Raw genomic sequence first — 22,179 nt, forward strand, 5'->3', positions numbered from 1 at the left:
TTTTTAAAATACCTTTATTATGCATGTAATTATTTTTTTTAATCTCTAAGGTTATGTCTTTTGGGGTACATGTTAATACACACTGATAATATTTCTTTGAAAGTGGTTTGGTTGGGGTTAAGAAGAACCCAAATCTAAATTGCTGTGGGCAACAGTAACCATTTTGGTTTTCTTACATCTGGTTGATTAATGTTCTTTTCCATTTTTATTATTGCTAAGTGATTTCTTAGATGATTTGCCAACACATCCAAACAAAAATCAGAAAGCTGTGTTTCTCTGGTGAGAGCAAGTATGTTATGGTCTCTGAATGGTTCCTTCTAGCTTTGTGTGAATATTTTAATTCAACACATTTTAAAAATTCAAATACCTGTGTGGCTTCTTTCCGAAGGTTTGTATTGGTACTTGTGTCATTACCGCTTAGGGTTGTGTTCTCTGTTTCGCTGTCAGCTCCTTGTGGGAAGAAGCTGTACTACACCATTCCCGAATGCCCAGTGCGTAGCTCCCCAGGAAGTCTTTATCAAACGAATAAGTCCCCGAGCGTACTTTCAGTCTTGGCGGTTCATCTTACTTTCTGCTTCCGGGGTCATCTGGTCCAGCTCCATCATTTTGTACAGAGCAGGGAGCAGACCTTTAGAAGTTAAAGGAGTTGCTCGTGCATCTCTCCTTTCATGTTCGTTCCATTAGTTGAATATTCGATGGTCTCAATAGAAATGTCCTCAGGTACGCCATGCGTGTGTTTTGAAAATATTTTCCTTAATACTCTAGTTAAATACGAGATGAGATACCTGTGTAGGTTCCATACAGTAATTACAGTGATTTATTGATAATTGAAAAAGTATGGTCTAATTACTGACAGACTTTATTTTCTAATTCAGTATTTTTTTAATTCAACATTTTAATATTTGTTTCAGTATTTGTTTTTCTTAGTTTCTCAGTATTTGCTTTTAAAGGGAAGAATTCGCTAATCCTCTTTTCTTTGTGCCATGCCAAACTCTATTTCCTTCTGTCACAGAGAGCTCCATTACTATCTTGTGATCCTAATTTCTAAAGGTAACGTCTAATTAAAGGCAGCACAGTTTATATCAATAATGCAGACCATTGGTTTTCTTGACATTCTCTTAGGACTCTGTTGTTTGGATCAAAGGTGCAAGTCATTTTGTTCGTAGGCCCAGTGCTTTGCCTTCTTTCTCTCCTGGTTCTCAAACTACGTTGTTACTAAATGTGGTAGCTGATGGCTACAGTCCTACCAGCCTTGAAGAGAAGTCTAGGTATTTAATGATAGAAAGTGGTTTCTCTGAAGACCTGTTACCCTAGATATGTGTTAAGTAGTGTTCTTCCTACTAGTGGAGAGATCCCATCAAAATATGTGCTCTTGATTCCTTCTGTGCTACTTAGAGCACACGTGGAGTCTCTTTTTAATATACTGTATTAAAAGTCAAAGTTTACATAGAATAAACAGCATCAACTTCTTGTAGTTCTGAACTAAATGCTCTTCATTCAAGTCTTTATTCTTGGTATTTGATAGGGAATCAGACTCTTGACCCACTAATATTACCTCTTTATTTAAATTAACTGGCACACGGGGCACCTGGGTAGCTTCGTTGGTTAAGCATCTGACTTGGGCTCAAGTCATGGTCTTGCCATTAGTGACCTTGAGCCCCGCATCAGGCTCTGTGCTGACGCTCAGACCCTGGAGCCCGCTTCAGATTCTGTGTCTCCCTCCCTCTCTGCTTCTCCTCTGCTCATGCTCTGTCTCTCTCAAGAATAAATAAACATTAAAAAAAAAAGAAAAACTAAGAAAAAAATAAATAAAAATAAATTAACTGGCACTAGTTAAAATAAAAGTTGAGTTGGCCTCTTCCTTACATAAGTTAGTGTCTATAGGAAGTGTTGTGGGGTTTTTTTGTTGTTGTTGTTGTTTTTTTTTTTTTTTTTTTCCGGCACCAGTTTTTGTTTTTTCTCCCACGTGACTTTATGTGTCTCTCCTTCCTGTTCTTTGAAAGTCCTCTGTATAGGAAATGGAACACTTGGATGATATTCTGAGTGATTATGTAAAGGGAAGGAACATTTCTTACTTTTAAAATACAATGATCAGTTTATTCGCTGATATTTTTTTCCCTTGTACGATTAATCAAGCAACTAAAGTGCTATTTAGAGCGTCATGAAGTTTTGAAGGATTGGTCTGGGTTAATGTTTATGTCTGCAGTCTCAGCTTCCATTTGGTATGGGCTTTGGAATTTGAAAGCACTCCCTTAACCAAAATCCCCTAATGCGGCTTTTCCTAATGCTGGTCTGTTACTCTTCTCTGTGCTTTCTCTGAATGGGACCTGGTGTGCCCTCAATCATTCTGGTATTGACCAGAGTGTTTTAAGAGGCTGTCCCTTTGCCATTTTTCTCTAACTCCCTACCGAGTGCTTTTCTTGCAAGCCTATTGTTTGCAAAGTCCCATTTTCCTCCATGGTCAGAATTTTCTGAATCTGTGAAATAAATTCATTGGTTTTTAAGGCACGATCTAGTTCCAGAGGCTATTAATTATAATAGCAATAATAATATTGTGTCACTACATTTTATGAAAATGGAGAATAAATCTGGTGCAGGAAAGAAAAAAAGTCTACAAGAATAGTATCAGAATGGGGGGAATGCCTGAGCAGACAAAAAGCACTGAGAAAGTAGAACAGAAAGAGGCAAATAATGGAGAAATGATATTAGCTAATACTTATAGGACTATAAGTTACCATGGAATTACTTCAATAGGAAGTGTATCTAAAGAATTTTCCAAGGCATCTCTCAAAGCCATACAGAATATTCATTATCTTAAAACGAAAATTGTCATCCAAAATAGTGAGACCATAGTGTTTAAATACTGCGGTTCAGATATTTTAGAAGTGTGTGTAGATTGTTTCATATAATTCCAGAATTTTCTTTTTTTGTTTTCTGCTTGGTCCAACAGTCTTTCCCCATCCAAACTCGCTACTTTAAGTTCTTCTGATAGCCAGTCTTCTTATAGCATCCTTACTTTGTAATTGGGTGGAGGAGAAAATGATTTACCAGATAGCATCTGTAAACTGAGCTTACACAGTGGGCATCAGCCTGTACCAAGGGGGTAGCCATTGTTTTATTTATGTATATGTTTCTCCTACCCTGTTCCTAAGAGAATTTAAGTAACATCCATCGTCTCTGAGTCATAAAGAAGTCTTCCTCTATCACAGTGAACATTTCAACTATGGAGACAATAACTTTTTTTTTTTTTTTTTTTTTTTTTTTTTGCTTATTTGATGTATTTGGTGCTCCATGTAACGTATGCAAATATACAATATCTCATGGTGGTGATCCTAAGTTGAAAGCTACTGTTTTGCTCTAATTTGAAATATAATTCATGTCAGAAACCCAAGTTGAATAGAGTAGTGTTTTTACTGGTAGTAAAAAATGTCTGATACTGTACAACTAACTACATAACAGATGTCTTCAATTAAGAAAGCTAAAAACTGCAATATCTTTGTTTAGCTCATGTGGTGTTATGTAGAACCATCATGAACTACCTTTAGTTATAAGAAGACAGGAAGCTTGTTTTGTTTTCTTTTAAACAAAGTCCACAGCAATGACTTCCATAACTATATCCAAATCAGAGCAACTTCTGGGAATTTATATTCAACTTTGCTGAGGGCAGAGATATTTTCTGTTCATTTTCCACCTTCAGTCCAATTTTGGTAGGAACTAAATTGCTTTCATCTCAAGCATAATGCAGTTTTCAGTATTCCTGGGCAAGTTAAAAGTACTGTAAATATTTAGGTAGGTGCTACTGTGCCAGTATAAATACCAAAAGGAGTGTGTTAAGTAGAATAATAATATTTGTTTAAAAAATTTTCAAAGTACTTGATTCAAAGTATTTGATTCTCAAAAACTATATGATATGCAGCTTACTTAATTTTTTTAATACAGTCTTATTTGATACAGATTACACGAGGTCTGATGTTGAGAGTGGCTTGGCAAGGGCCACATAACTAGCCAGCAGGGATTATGTAAAGACTTTTCTAGAACTCATTGTGTTCTTCCTTATTCTCTGTAATTATTATGGCCCTCAACAGCTTCCAGCAGATACAGACATAATCCCTTGTGTGGGATTGTACCCTCAGCTGCACCAGCCAGTGTCACTTTGCCTGGGAGTGGCTGTAGGCATACTTTCCAGGCCTACTTTAGAGCAAGAATATAATTTATTCGTCAGATAATGACCCAAGTCATTTACTTCCTGACTTAGGGCCTTTATTACTTCATTTAGTGCCTCTAATAATGAGGACATTTTAATTTAAAAGCTCATTTTCAGTTCATGTTCTGGAGTTAAAAAAGTCAGTGAGTTTTCCATTTTCCATTTCTTCTTTTTAAACATAAAAAGAAGTTAATTTGTTTTTAATATTTCTTCTTTCTAGCGGAGTTTTTACAAAAATAAACTGCTGTTCTTTTTTGTCTTAAAGAAATAGCTTTATTGCAGTCAGTAGTAAGTTGCACCCTGTGAAACTAACACAGGCTGTCAACATTGAGTGGACAGGCCATCGGCGCTGTTGACTCTTAGCTGCCTGTCCATGTAGGAAGCATCTCAGAATACTGAAAAACTTGGCCAAGTAATACTTTCCTAGTGTTTCATGAGAAGGTTTTTTTTGTTTTTTTGGTTTTTTGTAGGTGATTTTGCATTGTCTGGAAGTTATAATATTATGCTCTTCTATCACATGATGCCATTTAAAACTAGAGCATATTACTTAGCTTCCTGATGTGTCTAGAAGAAAACCCCAAAACAAACCTGTCTACTGGCTGCTTAAAAACAAAACAAAAAGACAGAAAGTATTGTGGTTTCTTTACAGACAAGTTTGGTTTCTCTTTGGTGTAGCAGACTCAGGAGTGCCAGTTTAGACCTCAGGAGGTCTTTCTGGTCTTGGCTCAGCCAGAAGCTGACATTCTGTCCTTGGGCAAATCACTTGATCTCTCTTTTGGGGCCTTGGTAGCTTTATTCATTGAACCAGGAAGTTGAGCTAAATGGTCTCCAAGGTCCTTCCCTGTTCTAAAATGTTACGATTCTGTTTATGAATTTTTCTTTAATATGGCATAGTTCTGTGATGTTTTGCATATTTATATTAATTTCCTTTCATTTTAGATATGATGAGTGGATTAAAGCAGATAAAATAGTAAGACCTGCTGATAAAAATGTGCCAAAGATAAAACATCGGAAGAAAATAAAGGTAAGTGCTTACTTTGCTAAAAGAACTTTTTTTCCTGCATGATAGGTGTTAATTGCAGAAATTTTCCTCCAAAATGATGCCATCAGTGTTAGTAGAAATGAAAATACTCTCTTAAAACAGCGAATTTATCAAGTGCTAGATTTGGGTACAATCGATATTGTCACCTTATGGGAAGGTATTTTGGAAATGATACTTTGGAAAAGGCATTTGGAAAAATGATCTCTGAGGCTTTTGTAGTTCCGACATCATGTAAGGCCACCCAGCCAGATTTCACTTATTTCAGTCCCTTTTTGCCCCTCTCATCTCCAGCTAGGAGCCATAAAATAGTATGGCTGGGAGCCTGGCTTAGTGTGAGGGCTGTAAACTATTGAGAGGAAGAAAAGAAGGTATCTGAAGGCAGACGAGAGCCGATCTGTACCTTCTCTTTTTCTCTTCATCTTTAGCTGACTGTATTAGCAGTAGCTTAGGATGTGTTCATAGGACTCTATGAGCCATACTGTAGATGAACCATGGGGACTCTATTAATGAACTTGTATGGAAATTACTGTTACTCTTATGTATGATAGATTTACTCTTATATATTCTAAGACTAAATCTTTTAAGTGTTTTATTAGAAAGTTGACCATTCATTAGGTAACATATAGTTGAGGTGCTTAGTAGTTCTTCTGAAATTCAGTCTTCATATTCACAGTGAAGAACTGTTACTTTCCTGCTACTGGCCCCAAATAGTGCAAGTTTTCCCCCAACATAGTTACTCTTTTCTCACTGTAAAATTGGGTCTGGTTCTCAAGTTTTGATATGGCAACCCAGTAGCTGCAACTCAGGGTGCTGGTCCAGGGACCACCCTTGGAGAACCATTACCCCAAAGCATCTATAATATGCAATGAATTCTCTTCTGTGCATCCAGAATGGTGATAGTCATGTACTGTATTTGGGAGAAGTGTGGAAATAGCCACAGATTCTATAGTCAGACCTGTATAACAGGATTTCAGAGTTGTCTGCTACACCATCATGCTCTACATCGTCCTTCAGGAAGCTTGTCTAAATGTGATTTTTTTTCTATAAATTATTTTAAGACCAGATTTAAAAAATAGTTTCCAGGAAATATTTTAGTTAGCCTCTGCTCCTCTTATTTGTAAACAGTCAATTGGAGAAAATTTCTCATTTTTTCCAGAAATGTTATTTTATCAATGAACAGGTAGGTTTCTTCCAAGTTAACTTCACAACAGATCATTTGTAGAGTTATTATTCCCAGTTGTCAACTAAATGAAGATGTTAGGAATTTTGTCGCTCCCAGCCCACATTTTATATTGAAAATGTTACAAGTTTTAAAACTACCGGGTTGAAAAATTTTTTATGAATATTTGAGCCTGTTGTGATTTAATTTTGAAGAATTTGTAACACCAGTTATTAGCAGTATGAGGTTTTAGTCTGAATTGTTCATAGGATCTCTGGTTTACTTCCACAATTAAAATGTAAATATTAGACAAAAACTTTTTGCTCATCCTGCAGTACCTTTGGGAAAAAAAAAAACACCTCTGGCTGTTTAGAGGAGCTTCTTATATTCTTTCTTTTCATATTATTTAATATGTGATACAACTTTGAGTTTAAAATGAGTATTAGCATTGTTACAGTAAATACTTCATGATAAACTATGGCTAACATGGCATACTGTTTTTCTTAACCTAGAATAAATTAGACAAAGAAAAAGACAGAGATGAAAAATACTCTCCTAAAAACTGTAAACTTCGGCGCTTGTCAAAACCACCTTTTCAGACAAATCCATCTCCTGAAATGGTATCTAAACTGGATCTTACTGATGCCAAAAACTCTGATACAGCTCACATTAAATCCATAGAAATTACTTCTATCCTCAATGGACTTCAAGGTAAACCTAACAAATACCCTGTTGCTTGCAACTCTCTGTTTTGTTACGAATCAAATTCTGTAAAGGCAATGTACCGTTTTTTAATTGGACCAGAATTTTGTTGCCTGTTATTGCTTGAAATAAAATCAGCCATTGATTGAGGCTTGGAAGTACTTCTGTTATTAGTAGATCTAAAGGCATCCTTAAATTTTAGTTACAATTTATTATTTACCCTATAGTACTGTGTTTTTTTCCTCAGGTATTGTCCTTTCTGTTGCCACATAAAACATGGTTTGTGTTAGGTAATTTTAGACTATAAAATTACACTGAATTTTTTGTTAAGAATACCAAATTTTGTTTATCTTGATTGCTTCTATTATGATCCTCTTTTATGATAGCATTATTGCCTATTAATATTTGAGGCAGAATGACCTATAACTAAATAATACAATATGAATGTTGGTGTGTCTACCATAGTGGTGAACAAAAAACATTTATTTAAAAGAATTTTGCATTTCTGCCCCAGAAGTAATTAATATCCTGATTTTAGTGTGATCATTCCTTAACTTTTCTTTTGAATAAACATATATGCATATATTAAACATAAATACATATTCCCAAACAGCAGATGAATTTTTAAAACACGGAGTAGCCAGCACAAGCCTTGCTGTGAAGGCTCCCTGAGAATGTTTCGTGAACGGAGTCTGTAGGTCATATTCTGGTTTCATATTCAGCTGCTCCGAGAATTCGCAGAAGCATCTCTCAGGGAAGTCGGTAGGGCAGGGTCAGAAGGGAGTTCTGGGAAACATCGGGGCTCACCACAGCCAGGACGAACAGGAGCGTGGCGGTAGTGAGCCGCTCTGTGTTTTCTGATTCTAGGCTTTACCAAACGAACTTCTAGCTTTCAGGTGCAGGTCAGAGCAAAGCATTTCTCCTGGGTACAATGATGTAGTCCACTGATCCCAGTAACACCTTACGAGACATAGAGGGGAGAGCTGGAGTTTTATCAACACATTGTTCAAACAAGCTAAATCTATTTAAACGCGTTCAGACAGTGCGGTGGCAGCAGGCATCTTAGTGATGGTGCTCCTTGCTATTTCTTTGGAAAGGACACTGTGTAGGACTGGTTTCCTTCTGCATCTGGTACACAGATAGCTTCCTGGGGAGATCCTATTCTAGGGATCACTCTTCAGAGGAGCCCTTGGAATTCCTTTGTTCTGGCATCTCATGTCTGTTTTACCCTCGGCATACTCTCATTGTGGTGGAGCATATTCTCTAGTAACTGTTTAAGAACAAGTGAGTGAGAAGGAAAGCAAATTTTTAGAGATTGTGTGCATCTGAGAATATCTTTATTCTGTGCATGGTTTAGCTGAGTTGAATGGTTTTCCTTCAGTATTTTATTAGCATTGTTCAGTTGTCTTTTTTTTGTTGTTTATTTATTTATTTTCAGAAAGAGAGAGAGAGAGAGAGTGTGTGAGCAGGGGAGGGGGCCGAGAGAAGGGGAGAGAGAATCCCAAGCAGGCTCTGCACTGTTAGCGCACAGCCCAACGTGCGGCTTGAACTCACAAACTGTGAGATCATGATCTGAGCCAAATCAGGAGTCAGATGCTAAACTGACCGAACCACCCAGGTGCCCCTCACCTGTCTTTTCTGATGTTGTTTCTGGTCGAAGTTCAGAGCTCTTACAATTCCTGATTCTTTCTGTGTGACTTGTTTTTTATCACTTAGGTTTTTTGTGGGGTTTTTTGTTCTTTGTTTTGGGTTTTGTTTTGTTTTTTTTGTTTTTTTTTTGGCTTTTGCTTCTCTTTGGAATCTGGAATCTTTGTTTCTAATGTCCTAAAATTTCACGGTGATTATGCCTTGTGTGGATATATTTTCATCCACTGTCTTGAGTACTTGCTAGGCTCTTTTCATTCTAGAAACTTGAGCCTTTTTGTTCCAGGTGCTTTTCTTGAATTATTTTGTTGATTATTTCTTCCTTTGCATTTTACCGTTCTCTCTTGTTTTTTGTTTTGGATTTTTTTGACTTACCATTATATCAGTATTGCATTTTCTGTAGTATATTTTAATATGTTTATCGTTTTGGGGATGAGGTTATTCATTCTTTGGTCTTTTTTCTCTGATTTCTTGGAAATTTTCTCAACTTTGTCTTCTGATCCTTTCGTTTATTATTTAAAAAATATTTATTTTGGGAAGAGCACAAGTGGCAGAGGGGCAGAGAGAGGGAGACAGAGGATCCAAAGCAGGCTGTATGCTAACAGGCTGGCAGAAGCGAGCCCGACGTGGGGCTCAAACTCACGAACCGTGAGATCATGACCTAAGCCAAAGTTGGACACTCAACCTACTAATAAGCCACCCTCGTGCCCCATCCTCTTATCCTTTTAAAAACTATTTAATTTACTGCCGTAATGTTTGGTGACAGCTGGTATATTTTTAATTTTCAAGAGCTCTTCATTTTCTACATGTTCTCATACCATTCTCTTCTTTCAAGATGGGTACAAGATCTTAACCTTTCTGGTTTTGCTCTTTCCAAAGGATATTGTAAATTTTTTGTTCTTCTTTTGCATGGTTAGCTACTTCAGTTTGCTTTTTCCTGCTTTATTGTTTTGATCTCTTCCCTATGAAGGACTTTTTCCTTGGCTGTCTTCTCCTGATTAGGAATCTTGAGCACATGGTTGGGACTTGTCAACTTTGAGTTAATTTTACTCTAAGGTAATCTGGGTGGGCCATTTTTTGGAGAGGACTACTGTCAGGTCTTTAGGTCTTTTTCTTAGTCCAGTTGCATCCCAGAGAAAAGAGTCTTCCAGCCCTGACTGGAAGGTAAGAGAATGTCTTCTAGTGTTTAGGATCCAGTTGAGGATTAGGGAAGGAAGGAGGGGAAATTCTTAGCAGTTGTAGTTCACTGATCCCACTGAGTTCAGCATCACATCTGTACCTGCGCCTTCAATAGTTCTTAGCATTGCCTAGGCCAGAAATCCTGTCTTCACCATCTTCAGAAAATAAGCCTCCAGAAGAGTGGCCACCTGACAACCCATGGCAGGGGTGAGGACCTAGGGATCTAGATGCTTTTCGAATAATGTTCACCCGATGCTCCTTATGTTAAGCTGCCTCCTCTACTTTTCATTTTCACAGTCACCTGATACAGCCAATTTTTATTGAAGAGTCTATGGAGAATTGGGTTTTTTTCTCAGCTCTATTCACTGCTGGCTTGGGTCTGTTTACTCTCATCCATCTGCTTTTTGGCTTACGCATTCTATTGTTCTCCTTTTGTCCCTATTTTTGTTAGCATATTATTTCAGAAATTGTGTTAACATGCCACGTGTATGATATATGTGTGTTGTAATATATAATTATTAATATATATTAATATGTTCCATATTAACACATTAATACATATCCCAAACAAATATATATACATATGCACAGATATGATATTTTTATAAATGGGATCATTAACACTACAAAACCCCACCTTTTCGGGGGGGCTTGGCATAGTAGAACTGATAAATCTTTTCATATCAGCACATTCATACAACTGAATGGCTGTATCGCTATTTATTTAATTCTTGATGAAAAAAAGTATTTAGATTATTTTCATTATTTTTCCTATTGTACATAATTCAACAATGACCATCACAAGTGCCATATTTGTAACATTTCACATATTCTCTTCTTCATATTTTCTCTTTTCTGTGGTAAATTTTATTTTTGATTTGGCCATAGATCAAATTTAAGACATTCAGGTTATTTCCAGCTTAAAAATGATTGCTGCTATGAATGCATATGTATATGTACATGCATATATAAAGAAAAATTGAGGCCACCCATGAGTGTAGAACACAGATAGCTAGGAGTCTCTTCCCTGGCATGAGATGAGCTGGGAACAGAACAAGAGGGTGGGTGATTGTTGGAATTCTGTGGAGTGATTGAATATCTCTAGAGAATAATATTTCACGTTTAGGCACCAGAGATCCCCTCAAGTAAACTAGATTCCTGCTGAATCACCTAATGGAAAGCTTATCCATTAATAAGCCCTACCAATACAGTCAGGTTTTAGTAGGTCATCCTTCAGTGTGAACAGTCAAGGAGAGCTCCCACATAAAATGTGGAAACTAAGACGGAAGGAGTGACCCTTGAGGAGAGAGATAATGAAGGTAAGAAGCATATTAGTTCTCTCCGGTTATTATTAATCTCAGAAAACCCGTAAGCATCTGTAAAACAAGAAGAGGATACAGTGATAAAGTAACAGAGAACAAGAAACACCTAGAATTAGACATTGAAATTAAAATTCAGTCAAACACAGTTTGGAGTCGAGGAAAACTTTGAGAAAATGTAAGAAAGCAGTGATAGAAATGTAAGATGAGTGATACTGAATAGTAAATAGTGAAATCAGAGGGGAAGAAATGAACAGGTAACCGCGCACACCACTGTGGTTTGAGTATACTCACGTGTGTATATCTTTGTTTTTCATGCTGGGGAGAGTGACACCAGCATTACTGCTAGAATCCGCCTGAGGAATCAAGAAGCCATGGGAACAGCATGCCTGGTTATAAGTAACTAAAAAGCAGTTGGATTTTGAAAAAGCGAAACCCTAGTTTTCTTATAAACTGTCTCACGACTATGTTATTTATTTTTTGATTTGTACCTCATCACTCCGTGCTGTATTATATAGAGTGTGGCAGTTCTATCTGTCTTAGAGAATGGTGTATATGTGGTGGTGGGTTCTCCTCCCCAGTCTGCCATATACATACCAATCACTAAGATCATCCTAGAATAGTCCTCAGGTGGACAGAGGAATAAACAGGTAACTAAAAGAAGAAAAATCTCCAGAACTGACAGACACGAATCTTTAAATTGAACGAGCCTATCCGGTACCTGATAAATTCGTGAATAAAGAACCATGCCACGGTACGTTATTATGAAATTAAAAATACCAGGAATAAAAAACCACCACTATGGTTGAGGAGATAAATGAAAGTAGTGTTTTTAAACTATAAGGCAAGGGGCAGTACCTTCAAATTTTTGAAGGAAAATAATTTTCAACTTAGAATTCTGTACCTGGTTAAACTATCGATAAAACGATGAAATTTGAGAGTAAAGATGTATTTGGACACGTAAGGACAAAGAATATTTACCTCCTTGTGCCTTTTTAAGGAAAGTACTAGATGATGTGCTCCAAAACAATCTGGGAAAAAACCAAGAAGGAGGAAGATGGGCAATTCACATACCTGTGGGTCTCAGTCAAGAGAAAGCAGTGAAGGTGGGGGGGCCTGGGTGGTTCAGTCAGTTAAGTGTCTGTCTCTTGATTTCGGCTCAGGTCATGATCTCAGGGTTTGTGGGACAGAGCGCAGCTTCAGGCTCTGTGCTGACAGCGCAGAGCCTGCTTGGGATTCATTCATTCATTCTCTCCCCCCCCCCGTGCATGCTCGTGCTCTCTCCCTCTCTCTCAGAATAAATAAATAAATATAAAAAAGCAAAAAAGAAAGTAATGAAGGGAATTACTAAGATGATAGCTGTTAGAGCAGACCCAGAGAGCCACCAAACTAAATGGAGTAGAAAGTAGGTCTTCAGGATAGAGAGATTTGGTGAATAAGGGAGCTGGATGGAGTGCTTGCCTGCATGGAGCAACTGAAATAAATGTGAAAAAGCCTTAGAAAAGGAAGATGTACCGTCAAAAGGAAGGACTTTTGGAAGCTTGGAGAAATGGCTCTATGAGGAAGGAAGTTTGTCAAGTGTGGTGCTTCTTTCTGTAGTGAACCACATTTATGTATATTATAAACAGTATATTTAATTATGTTATTTATATTATACATACATATACATACACATATATACATATGTATATATTATATGTTATATATATTATATATTATATAATATATGTAATATATATATTATGTGTATATAATTATATGTACGTATATATATTATATGTATATATATATACATATAAATATATGTATATTTAATTAATTTGGCTCAGGTCATGATCTCACAGTCTGTGAGTTTGAGCCCCGTGTCAGGCTCTGTGCTCACAGCTCAGAGCCTGGAGCCTGCTTTGGATTCTGTGTCTCCCTCTCTCTCTGCCCCTCCCCTGCTCATGCCTCTCTCTGTCTCAAAAATAAAAACATTAAAAAAAATTTTTTTTTAAATAATTAACTGAAGATAACTATATATGGAAAGTATGGCAGGAGATAGGAGTATTAATACAATACCCATGGCTCATTACAGGCTAAACTTCCTAAGCGAGCACATCTCTTAATTATATACTATCAGAAAACATGGTTTTGAGACTTTGGAGGCTTGGGAAGGAAGAAAAAGAGCTGTTGGTTTTCTATTGAGTCTCCATTTGTTTTTAGTCATATATGCAGTGCTTTGATAATTAAAACAGTTCAGTTGTACAGAAACACATTGAAATGTTTAAATGTTTTTAACTACCTTAATTGTATCTGTTCTTTTTTACTTGTAGCAAACTTAGCTAAAGAACATAGGTAGTGTTGTAGTCACAATTATAAGTTCAGGAGCCAAATGACTTAGGTTTCTGTTTCTTCTCTACTTTTACTAGCTCTTTGGAGTGGTTTAACCTCTCTAAATCCTAGTCTTCTAAACTATAAAATGGGGTTAATAATAATATACCCCTCATAGGGTTTTTGTGAGACTGAGTCAGACAGTCTATGCAAAGCGTACCAAAGTATCTGGCATGTAGCAGTTTCTCAGTAAATGTTTTATTAAAATCATGATAAAAGCAATTACTTTTTATACTTAGTTGAATCCATTTACTAAAATGTACTTTCAAGAAATAAATTCTGTAAATATTTTTATGTAATGTATCAGTTACTTAAGTTAATTGGGTCTACTCTTCAAAACACTGTAGAAAACAGGGCACCTGGGTGGCTCAGTCAAACATTCAACTCTTGATTTCGGCTTAGGTCCCGATCTCAGGGTCATAGGATCGAGCCCCGCCTTGGGCTCTGTGCTGGGCGTGGAGCCTGCTTGAGATTCTCTTTCCCTCTGCCCCTCTCCCCCGCTGATGCTCTCTCTCTCTTTAAAAAAAAAAAAAAAAAAAAAAAAAAGACAAAAAACAATTTGGAAATTCATTGTTCACAAATCTTTGCCTAATCATTGCTACATTGAAAATGAAGCTTACAATTTCATATACAGACTTTGAAGTTAGAATAACCCGGGATTACATCCTGACTGCAGTTATTTTCTACTCATAAATTTGGAGGAGTTTCTTTTTCATAATCCGCTTTATTGAGGTATAACCTACAAACAATAAAATTCACAACTTTTACGCTTACCATTTAATGTGTTTTGGCAAAAATATATGGTGGTGTAACTACAACCACGGTCACAGTACCCAACATTACCATCATGGGACACCTGGGTGCCTCAGTCAGTTAAGCATCAGACTCTTGATCTCAGCTAACGTCTTAATCTCAGGGTCATGAGTTCCAACTCACGCTGGGCATGAAGCCTACCTTAAAAAAATTACCATCGTTGTGTGAGTGTCTTAAATCTCCAAAGCTTAGTTTCATCACCTGCAAAATAACGATGAAACCTAGCAATCTAAGAGGACTGTAAACATAGGGGCTAATATATAGAGAGAGGGCCATGCACAGGGAAGACACTGCTGGTGTCCTTATCATACTCACCGGTGTTTCTTCTTTTCTAGCTTCTGAAAGTTCTGCTGAAGACAGTGAGCAGGAGGATGAGACAGGTGCTCAAGACAGAGACCACAGTGGCAAAGAGGAATCGAAGATCGATCATTTGACCCATACCAGAAACGATCTTATTGCAAAAGAGGAACAGAACAGTTCATCTTTGCTAGAAGACAACAAAGTCCATGCAGATTCGGTGATCTCCAAAGCGGTGTCAAAATCTCCAGAAAGAATAAGAAAAGATATGGAAGGATTATCTGAAGATACGGATTATGAAGAAGACGATGAAATCACAAAAAAGAGAAAAGACGGTAAGAAGGACAGCGCAGAGAAGTCTTCAAAGCCTCAAGTCAAACGTGGTAAAAGAAGGTATTGCACTACAGAGGAGTGTTTGAAAACTGGATCGCCTGGCAAAAAGGAAGAGAAGGCCAAGAGCAAAGAATCACTTTGCATAGAGAACAGCAGCAACAGCTCTTCGGATGAAGAGGAGGATGAAAAATCAAAAACAAAGATGACACCAACGAAGAAATACAACGGTTTGGAGGAAAAGCGAAAATCTCTACGGACAACCGGTTTCTATTCAGGATTTTCAGAAGTGGCAGAAAAAAGGATAAAACTTTTAAATAACTCTGATGAGAGACTTCAGAACAGCAGAGCTAAAGATCGGAAAGACGTGTGGTCGAGCATTCAGGGACAGTGGCCGAAGAAGACTCTGAAGGAGCTCTTTTCAGACTCGGACACTGAGGCGGCAGCCTCCCCGCCCCATCCCGCCCCCGAGGAGGCGTCCGCAGAGGGCTCGTTGCAGCCGGTGGCCGAGGAGGAGGGCTGCCCCCCCAGCGCCGAGCTGGAAACACCGCCACCGGCTGGCGCCGACAGTAAGCCCACCGAGGAGAAGCCGGCGGAGGTCACTGACAAAAAAGCGGAATTTCCCAGCAGCGGCAGCAACTCCGTGCTCAACACCCCCCCTACCACCCCCGAGTCGCCTTCCTCGGTCACTGTAACGGAAGCCGGTCGGCAGCAGTCTTCGGTGACCGTGTCGGAGCCGCTGGCCCCGAACCAAGAAGAGGTTCGCAGTATCAAGAGTGAGACCGATAGCACAATTGAGGTGGACAGTGTCGCGGGGGAGCTGCAGGACCTCCAGTCGGAAGGGACCAGCTCGCCGGCAGGCTTTGATGCCAGCGTGAGCTCCAGCGGCAGCAATCAACCGGAACCAGAGCACCCCGACAGAGGTGAGGGCCGAGCCGTGTCCATTGGCGTAGTGTAGAACCTTCTGACGTTTCCAAGGGCTTCACGGTAGCGCTCGTTAGAGCATGAGGTGCAGAAGTGAAGTCCTTGCGTGAACGCGGTAAAAATGGAAATTGGAAGGGTGCTTTGAGTAATGGATAGCGAATGCGCTGAAAAGCTTGGGGGGGACTTACCGTCCCGTGCGTGAGCTGTCCGTGACATCCCCAGGGGACCAGAGCACGTGCTGGGCACGCACCCAGGCCCAAATCCACACCTTTTTGAAGATTCCTTATACGCTGGTTGACTATGTGGCATGAGCAGCTTCAATATATATCTGTAACGTTGTTTTCGCAATTGTAACCGATGTGCGTTTTCTCACAAACATTTTGATTTGTTGACAGACCCCTCCACCCTTAACCAAATACTGTATGTAGGGGTTTGGAGCAACCAACTGTCCAGGCACTGCTTTCCTCAGACAACCGTGTCAAACTGATTTTCAAGCCTGACTAACTTGTGTGAGTTTGTAAAGGAATTTGATGCTTTCTTAGATGCATAGCTTCCAGATCGAAGGAGCAATGTGTATGTTACCCTCCAGTAATACTTTTTTGATTTTCCGTGAAGTTGTTAAAAGTGGAAACCCATATTAGTACTTTGAAAAGTATTGGTGCCCTTTGATTTTGCCATAGCTATTCTTGTGTCTTCATTCTTCTTACAGACCACTTCATTCAGGTGTCTTTAGATGAATAGAATATACGCCGACAGTTGGCTTTGAAACCTACTTTTTCGCTGTAAAGATAGGATGTGTACTTTATGTAACATACCGGTTTTTATTATGCTAGTTTGAGATTTTTAGCTAAGCTTAAAGAGATGTGATACAGATCAGGTGAGTTAATTCCTAATTTTCTCACACAATTTTTTTTTTCCTTTTTTTCTTTTTCCAGCTTTAGTGAGATACAATTGATGGAACATTGTCACACAAATCTTGACTTAAAACATTTCTTTTTAAAAAATAAATATTGGGGCACCTGGGTGGCTCAGTCGGTTAAGCGTCCGACTTCAGCTCAGGTCACGATCTCGCGGTCCGTGAGTTCGAGCCCCGCGTCGGGCTCTGGGCTGATGGCTCGGAGCCTGGAGCCTGCTTCTGATTCTGTGTCTCCCTCTCTCTCTGACCCTCCCCCGTTCATGCTCTGTCTCTCTCTGTCTCAAAAAAAATAAATAAACTTAAAAAAAAAATAAAAAATAAATATTAAGTAAAAGATATAATTGCAGTTCAATTGGGATCTTCTTTGGTTTTTCACATTCACGCATACAGCTACAGTATGTGTGCCATAAAAAAGAGATACAGTAGCTTCTGATACAAGCAGGTTAGCATTGCCCTTTTGAATCTTAATCTTGACTAGGTTGAAAAGAATGCAACTTAAGAAATACTCCTGGGGCGCCTGGGTGGCTCAGTCGGTTAAGCGTCCAACTCTTAGTCTTGGCTCAGGTCATGATCTCATGGTTCGTGAGCCATGGGATATTCTCTCTCTCTCTCTTTCTCTCTCTCTCTCAAAATAAATTAAAAAACCAAAAGAAACTTTAGAAGAAGTACTCCCAAATTTAGGGTAACAGAGACCATCTGCTATACCAGAGCAAAGAGAGAATTGATCTCTCTTTAGAAATTCTTGGGGCGCCTGGGTGGCTCAGTCGGTTGAGCGTCCGACTTAGGCTCAGGTCATGATCTCGCAGTTCGTGGGTTCGAGCCCCATGTCAGGCTCTGTGCTGACAGCTCAGAGCCTGGAGACTGCTTCAGATTCTGTGTCTCCCTCTCTCTGTGCTCCTCTCCCGCTCATGCTCGCTCTGTCTCTGTCTCTATGTCTCTCAAAAACGAATGAACGTTAAAAAAAAATTTTTTTTAAAAAGAAAGAAATTCTTAAGCATTTATTTCATATGGCCTTATTTTAAGAAATTTGTCTACTGATACCAGAGAATTCACATTGTGTCAGAAGTAAAAATGTAAATTTTACAATTTAGATTTAGGATTTCCCTCCAGTTGGCTTACACATTTACTTACTTATATCCAGTGGCTTCCATTACTCTTTATTTCTTGCAGCTGAAAGCTTCAGAATTAAAACTCTTTTAGGGAGAAATTTGACAATTATTTTTAAGATTCTGTGCTTCAATATAGTCATTATCTTCATCACCTTCTTTGTGTTTTATTTAAGTTGTTATATTAAAATAGCTTTAGAAGAAGTTATTGCTAAGATGTAATTAAAAAACAGTCTAGAAGTTGCAAACAAAACAGTTCATGGCCTATTCCGTTTTTGACCAAGGAAGCCATGTCTTATATACTCGACTGATATTATCGTTGGTAACAGGACTAAGAAATATTTTTTGTAGCAAACATGACATAATTTTTATCACATCTGTATCATGTCATTATAGTATTTTAATACTATAGTAGTATACAGTATAGTATTTCATTGTACTGAATAGAAACAGGACTTTATTAATCTCCGGAAAAGACAGTCTGGTAGACGATATATATATATAATTAGAAATACATAGAAACACAGTAGATGCTGTGGACCAAGTTAATAGTATAGAGAAAAATGTACTGAAACTATAGTTTGGAGTAGTTGCCAAGCCATGAAGCCTGGCCGGTCATGGAAAGTCTTAGTGAAGATGTAGGATGTAGGCTAGTCCTTGAAGAAAAGGAAGACATTTATGAAGTTTCAGGATAATTTCCTACCAAGAAGGTGAAACATTACATAGGATTATTATGCTGGATTTATAAATGGTATATGTGTTAACCAGTGCCCTGCCAGTGAAGTTACTGTTAAAATAAGTAAATTGGTAAAACAGCTAAGTGTGAATTACTTCTAAAATTTATCCCATTAATATGATGATATTTTAAAGTTGTTAATATCATTGTAAGCTATATCATTAATGTTTTCATCTGTAATTAAATCTTAATATTTTGGTTCTATTGAATTTTCGCAAATTTCAGTTTTTATTTTCATCATTTACCTGTTTTTGGAGTTACTAGACTCATAAACTCCCAGTTCTATATTGAGAACTATTTTTAGTTTGTATCTGATTTTTCTAAGAAGGATGTGCATACTTTACTTGCTTTTTTAAGACTCTTTTATTATGTGTAATAATTCAATTAATGAAAATTTATTCTAAAAATTATAGTAATTCTATGATTTGTAAAGCTCATAAAGAACATGCATAGTTTTGAGAATTGTTCTATGCTTCTAAAATGTGAGATTAATTTATACCTAGGAAAGCTTGATTTTATTTTGTGTTACTTAATCATTTCTTTTCCATCGTAGCCTGTACAGGTCAGAAAAGAGGGAAAGAATCTCAGGGAGGAGGAAGTTCATCAAAAAAGCAGAAGCGAAGCCATAAAGCAGCAGTGGTAAACAACAAAAAAAAGGGAAAAGGCAGTAAGTGTGAAACCTCTAATTATTTATGTATAAAAATACTGGCGGATATGTTTCCCCTCCCCCCCCACTCCCCCATTAAGAAAGGGGTATTCAGGATATGGGATAGTTAAATATTTTGATTTTTGTCTCTACCGTCAAAAAAATCACACAGAAGTCTTCTGATCCTAGGTAAATTCTAGGATTAAGCAGTCTGGTGTTATTCAGCAGTGGTATTGATTGCTGATGAATGACCAGGTAATCCTTTTGAAAATAATAGCCAGTGTAATGTAAACTCAACATCTTTGTTAGTTTTATGTCCCACAGTTTTTCCAATTGCCATTGTATGTGTCACATATAATTGAAAATGCTTCAATTATATATTATTTTTATTACAGTGAAATTGATTGCTTTGTAATTCTTCAAGGCAAAATCAGACTGGAAGAGAACAATCAAGGTAGCTTTAGAGCTGTACCTCCAACAAGTCCAGTCTATTACTTTTGTCGTTCGTACCCCAAACTCTGTGTCCCAAGAGCAGCTAGAAGCAGTACTAAAGATTTAACTTTAGTAATGGCTCTGTTTGTTGACCAGCAGGAATTTATATACTGTATTTCTCCTGAGAGCTGCACATTTAATCTCTCTTTTGTAGACAAAGTGAGAAGCAGAAAATATGTAAAGAATTTTTTTTCAGGTGCCCCACACTGACCTCCTGCTGCTCTTCCAGGAGACTCCTGCCACCTCCACTGCCTGACCTTTGCTATCGGCCGGCTTGGCTGCACTTCAGTGCAGAAAAGGGTTATGCGGCCAGCTCCCCGAGGTTCTGCTGAGCCCATATGACTTCCAGGCGGTGAATATGGCGTCCCTCGGGGCCCCGGGCGGCTGTGCTCAGCAAGGCCGTGAAAGCCAGGCTGAGGCAGACCACTGCATCAGAGCGGGGCCAAGCCTTGGGTGGCTTAGCTAGCAGTTGCCAGGGCTTCCAGAGCAGCAGTGGGGGGGTTGGGGGGGATCCTTTCGAGATGTGTGTAAAGGAGTGGTGGAGTTTCTTCATTCTCAAAACACCACAGTGGGAGGAGTTGCTATCTACCTTTCCTATCTAGAATACTTGTCAGGCTTTGAAAGCCCGACTTTGCCTTTTTTGGGGTAGCTGTTAGTAGATAAAGAATCAATAAATACATGCCAAATTGATCACCAATTATTTGGAATAACCAACAGGATATTTAAAGTGTTACTACACAGTGATGTTTTTGTCTTCAAGACTTTACCATTTAATGACAGGTCCTAGGAGAGCTCCTCTTCAACGAGTCAGTTAATGTATTCCTATAATTTAGCAGTATAGTGGGTATATTTAATTGTATTCAAACACTGTTCTGTAGCAGTAACAGTTAATTCTCCCATTTTAATTATTGGGCTTAAGGCTTGATAAATCAGAATGAGGAAGCCATTCTCTGAGAAAAATTTAGTAAAGTTGAACTAACTCATGGAATCTAAGATAATACTTTGTATCCAGAAAGGTAATCCATGGAAATATCAATCCCATCATCTACTCATTCACATGGTTAAACAGTCAAGGTTAAGCCTTTCTGTTCCAGTACTGAGGCTTTAATCAGCAAAGGCAGTTGTAACATAATTATTTTGCAGATTTGTGAAATCTTCATAGTGAATATATTTACCAGAGTATAACTGATGGTTTATTTTAGTCCACAAGCTACGACGTAGGAGTTACTTAAGGAAAAAAAAATCATTGTACACATCAAAGTTTAGAGTTCATTCCCAAAGAAGTTTTTTTAAGGAATTTCATGATTATCTTTCATTGTTTGCTTGTGGCCAGAGAAGGAGAAAAAGTGTTACATGTACCTGTTCTGTATACGACCCAAAATGTGAAAATTAAGTTGCTACAATGAGTCACTTAAAAAGATGCTGTATTCTATTTTGTATATAGTAATCTAATAGAATAAAAAGCCATTCAAATCTATAATTATGATACATTTGATAGTCTACCAGGTATAACGGAAGATTAGTTTGAATGTTTTTTTAAAAAAATTATTATTGGCAATTCAGGTAAGAAGCATTTTTTGGTTTTGGTTTTGTTTTCCTAAACTGAGATGCTACTGTATTTATACATGACAATTTTCCAGGTTTCTAGGCAGGGTCTATAAAGCAAGGTATTTATTTGAGTAATAAATTCGTGCAGTTAATTTTTAAATTAATTTTTCACTAAAGTCTGTGACAAATTTTTTGTTACTTTTTACTCACGCTTTTCTTTCTACTTTTATTTCAGCAAACAGTAGTGATAGTGAAGAACTTTCTGCTGGGGAAAGTGTAACGAAGACTCAGTCAGTCAAATCGGTTTCTACTGGAATGAAGTCTCACAGTACCAAATCTCCGGCCAGGACACAGTCCCCGGGAAAATGTGGAAAGAATGGTGACAAGGATCCTGATCTCAAGGAACCCAGTAATCGACTACCCAAAGTTTACAAATGGAGTTTTCAGATGTGTAAGTGACAGCTAGTAAGAGGAAGAAGCTTCAGCCTAGTAATTTTGAGGCTAATCCCTCTGAAAAAGAGGCTGTAACCAAACTTGAGACATCATGACCAGTTGTAGTGTCGAGAGCATATTTGGATCTTGATTTGAATAAACAAATTGCTAACAGAAAAATTTTAAGGCAATTCAGGCAGATACCAACATTGAGTAGATATTTATGATATGATATTAGAAATTTGCTTTAAAACAACCTAGTCTTGGGGGTGGGAGTAGATGGGGTATAAATAAGACAAGATTTGCCATAATTGCTA

General features: G+C 38.0%; 1 protein-coding gene across 7 annotated transcripts in view; it reads left to right on the forward strand.

Moving 5' to 3' along the window:
- Nucleotides 1-22,179, forward strand: part of ARID4B (AT-rich interaction domain 4B) — a 156,671-nt gene that overhangs the window by 122,918 nt on the left and 11,574 nt on the right. For 6 of the 7 annotated variants that reach the window (XM_040465020.1, XM_040465024.1, XM_040465025.1 and 3 more), the window contains 5 exons: nt 5,144-5,228; nt 6,918-7,116; nt 14,771-15,985; nt 19,298-19,411; nt 21,666-21,881. In XM_040465020.1, coding sequence (XP_040320954.1) covers nt 5,144-5,228; nt 6,918-7,116; nt 14,771-15,985; nt 19,298-19,411; nt 21,666-21,881 — 1,829 coding nt within the window. Of the gene's footprint in view, nt 1-5,143; nt 5,229-6,917; nt 7,117-14,770; nt 15,986-19,297; nt 19,412-20,078; nt 20,235-21,665; nt 21,882-22,179 lie in introns of those variants that run through there. The other variant, XR_005787325.1, reaches the window with a different exon arrangement.

The sequence above is a fragment of the Herpailurus yagouaroundi genome, unplaced genomic scaffold, assembly GCF_014898765.1.
Source record: "Herpailurus yagouaroundi ecotype Mexico unplaced genomic scaffold, PumYag 530, whole genome shotgun sequence".
Lineage (NCBI taxonomy): Eukaryota > Metazoa > Chordata > Mammalia > Carnivora > Felidae > Herpailurus > Herpailurus yagouaroundi.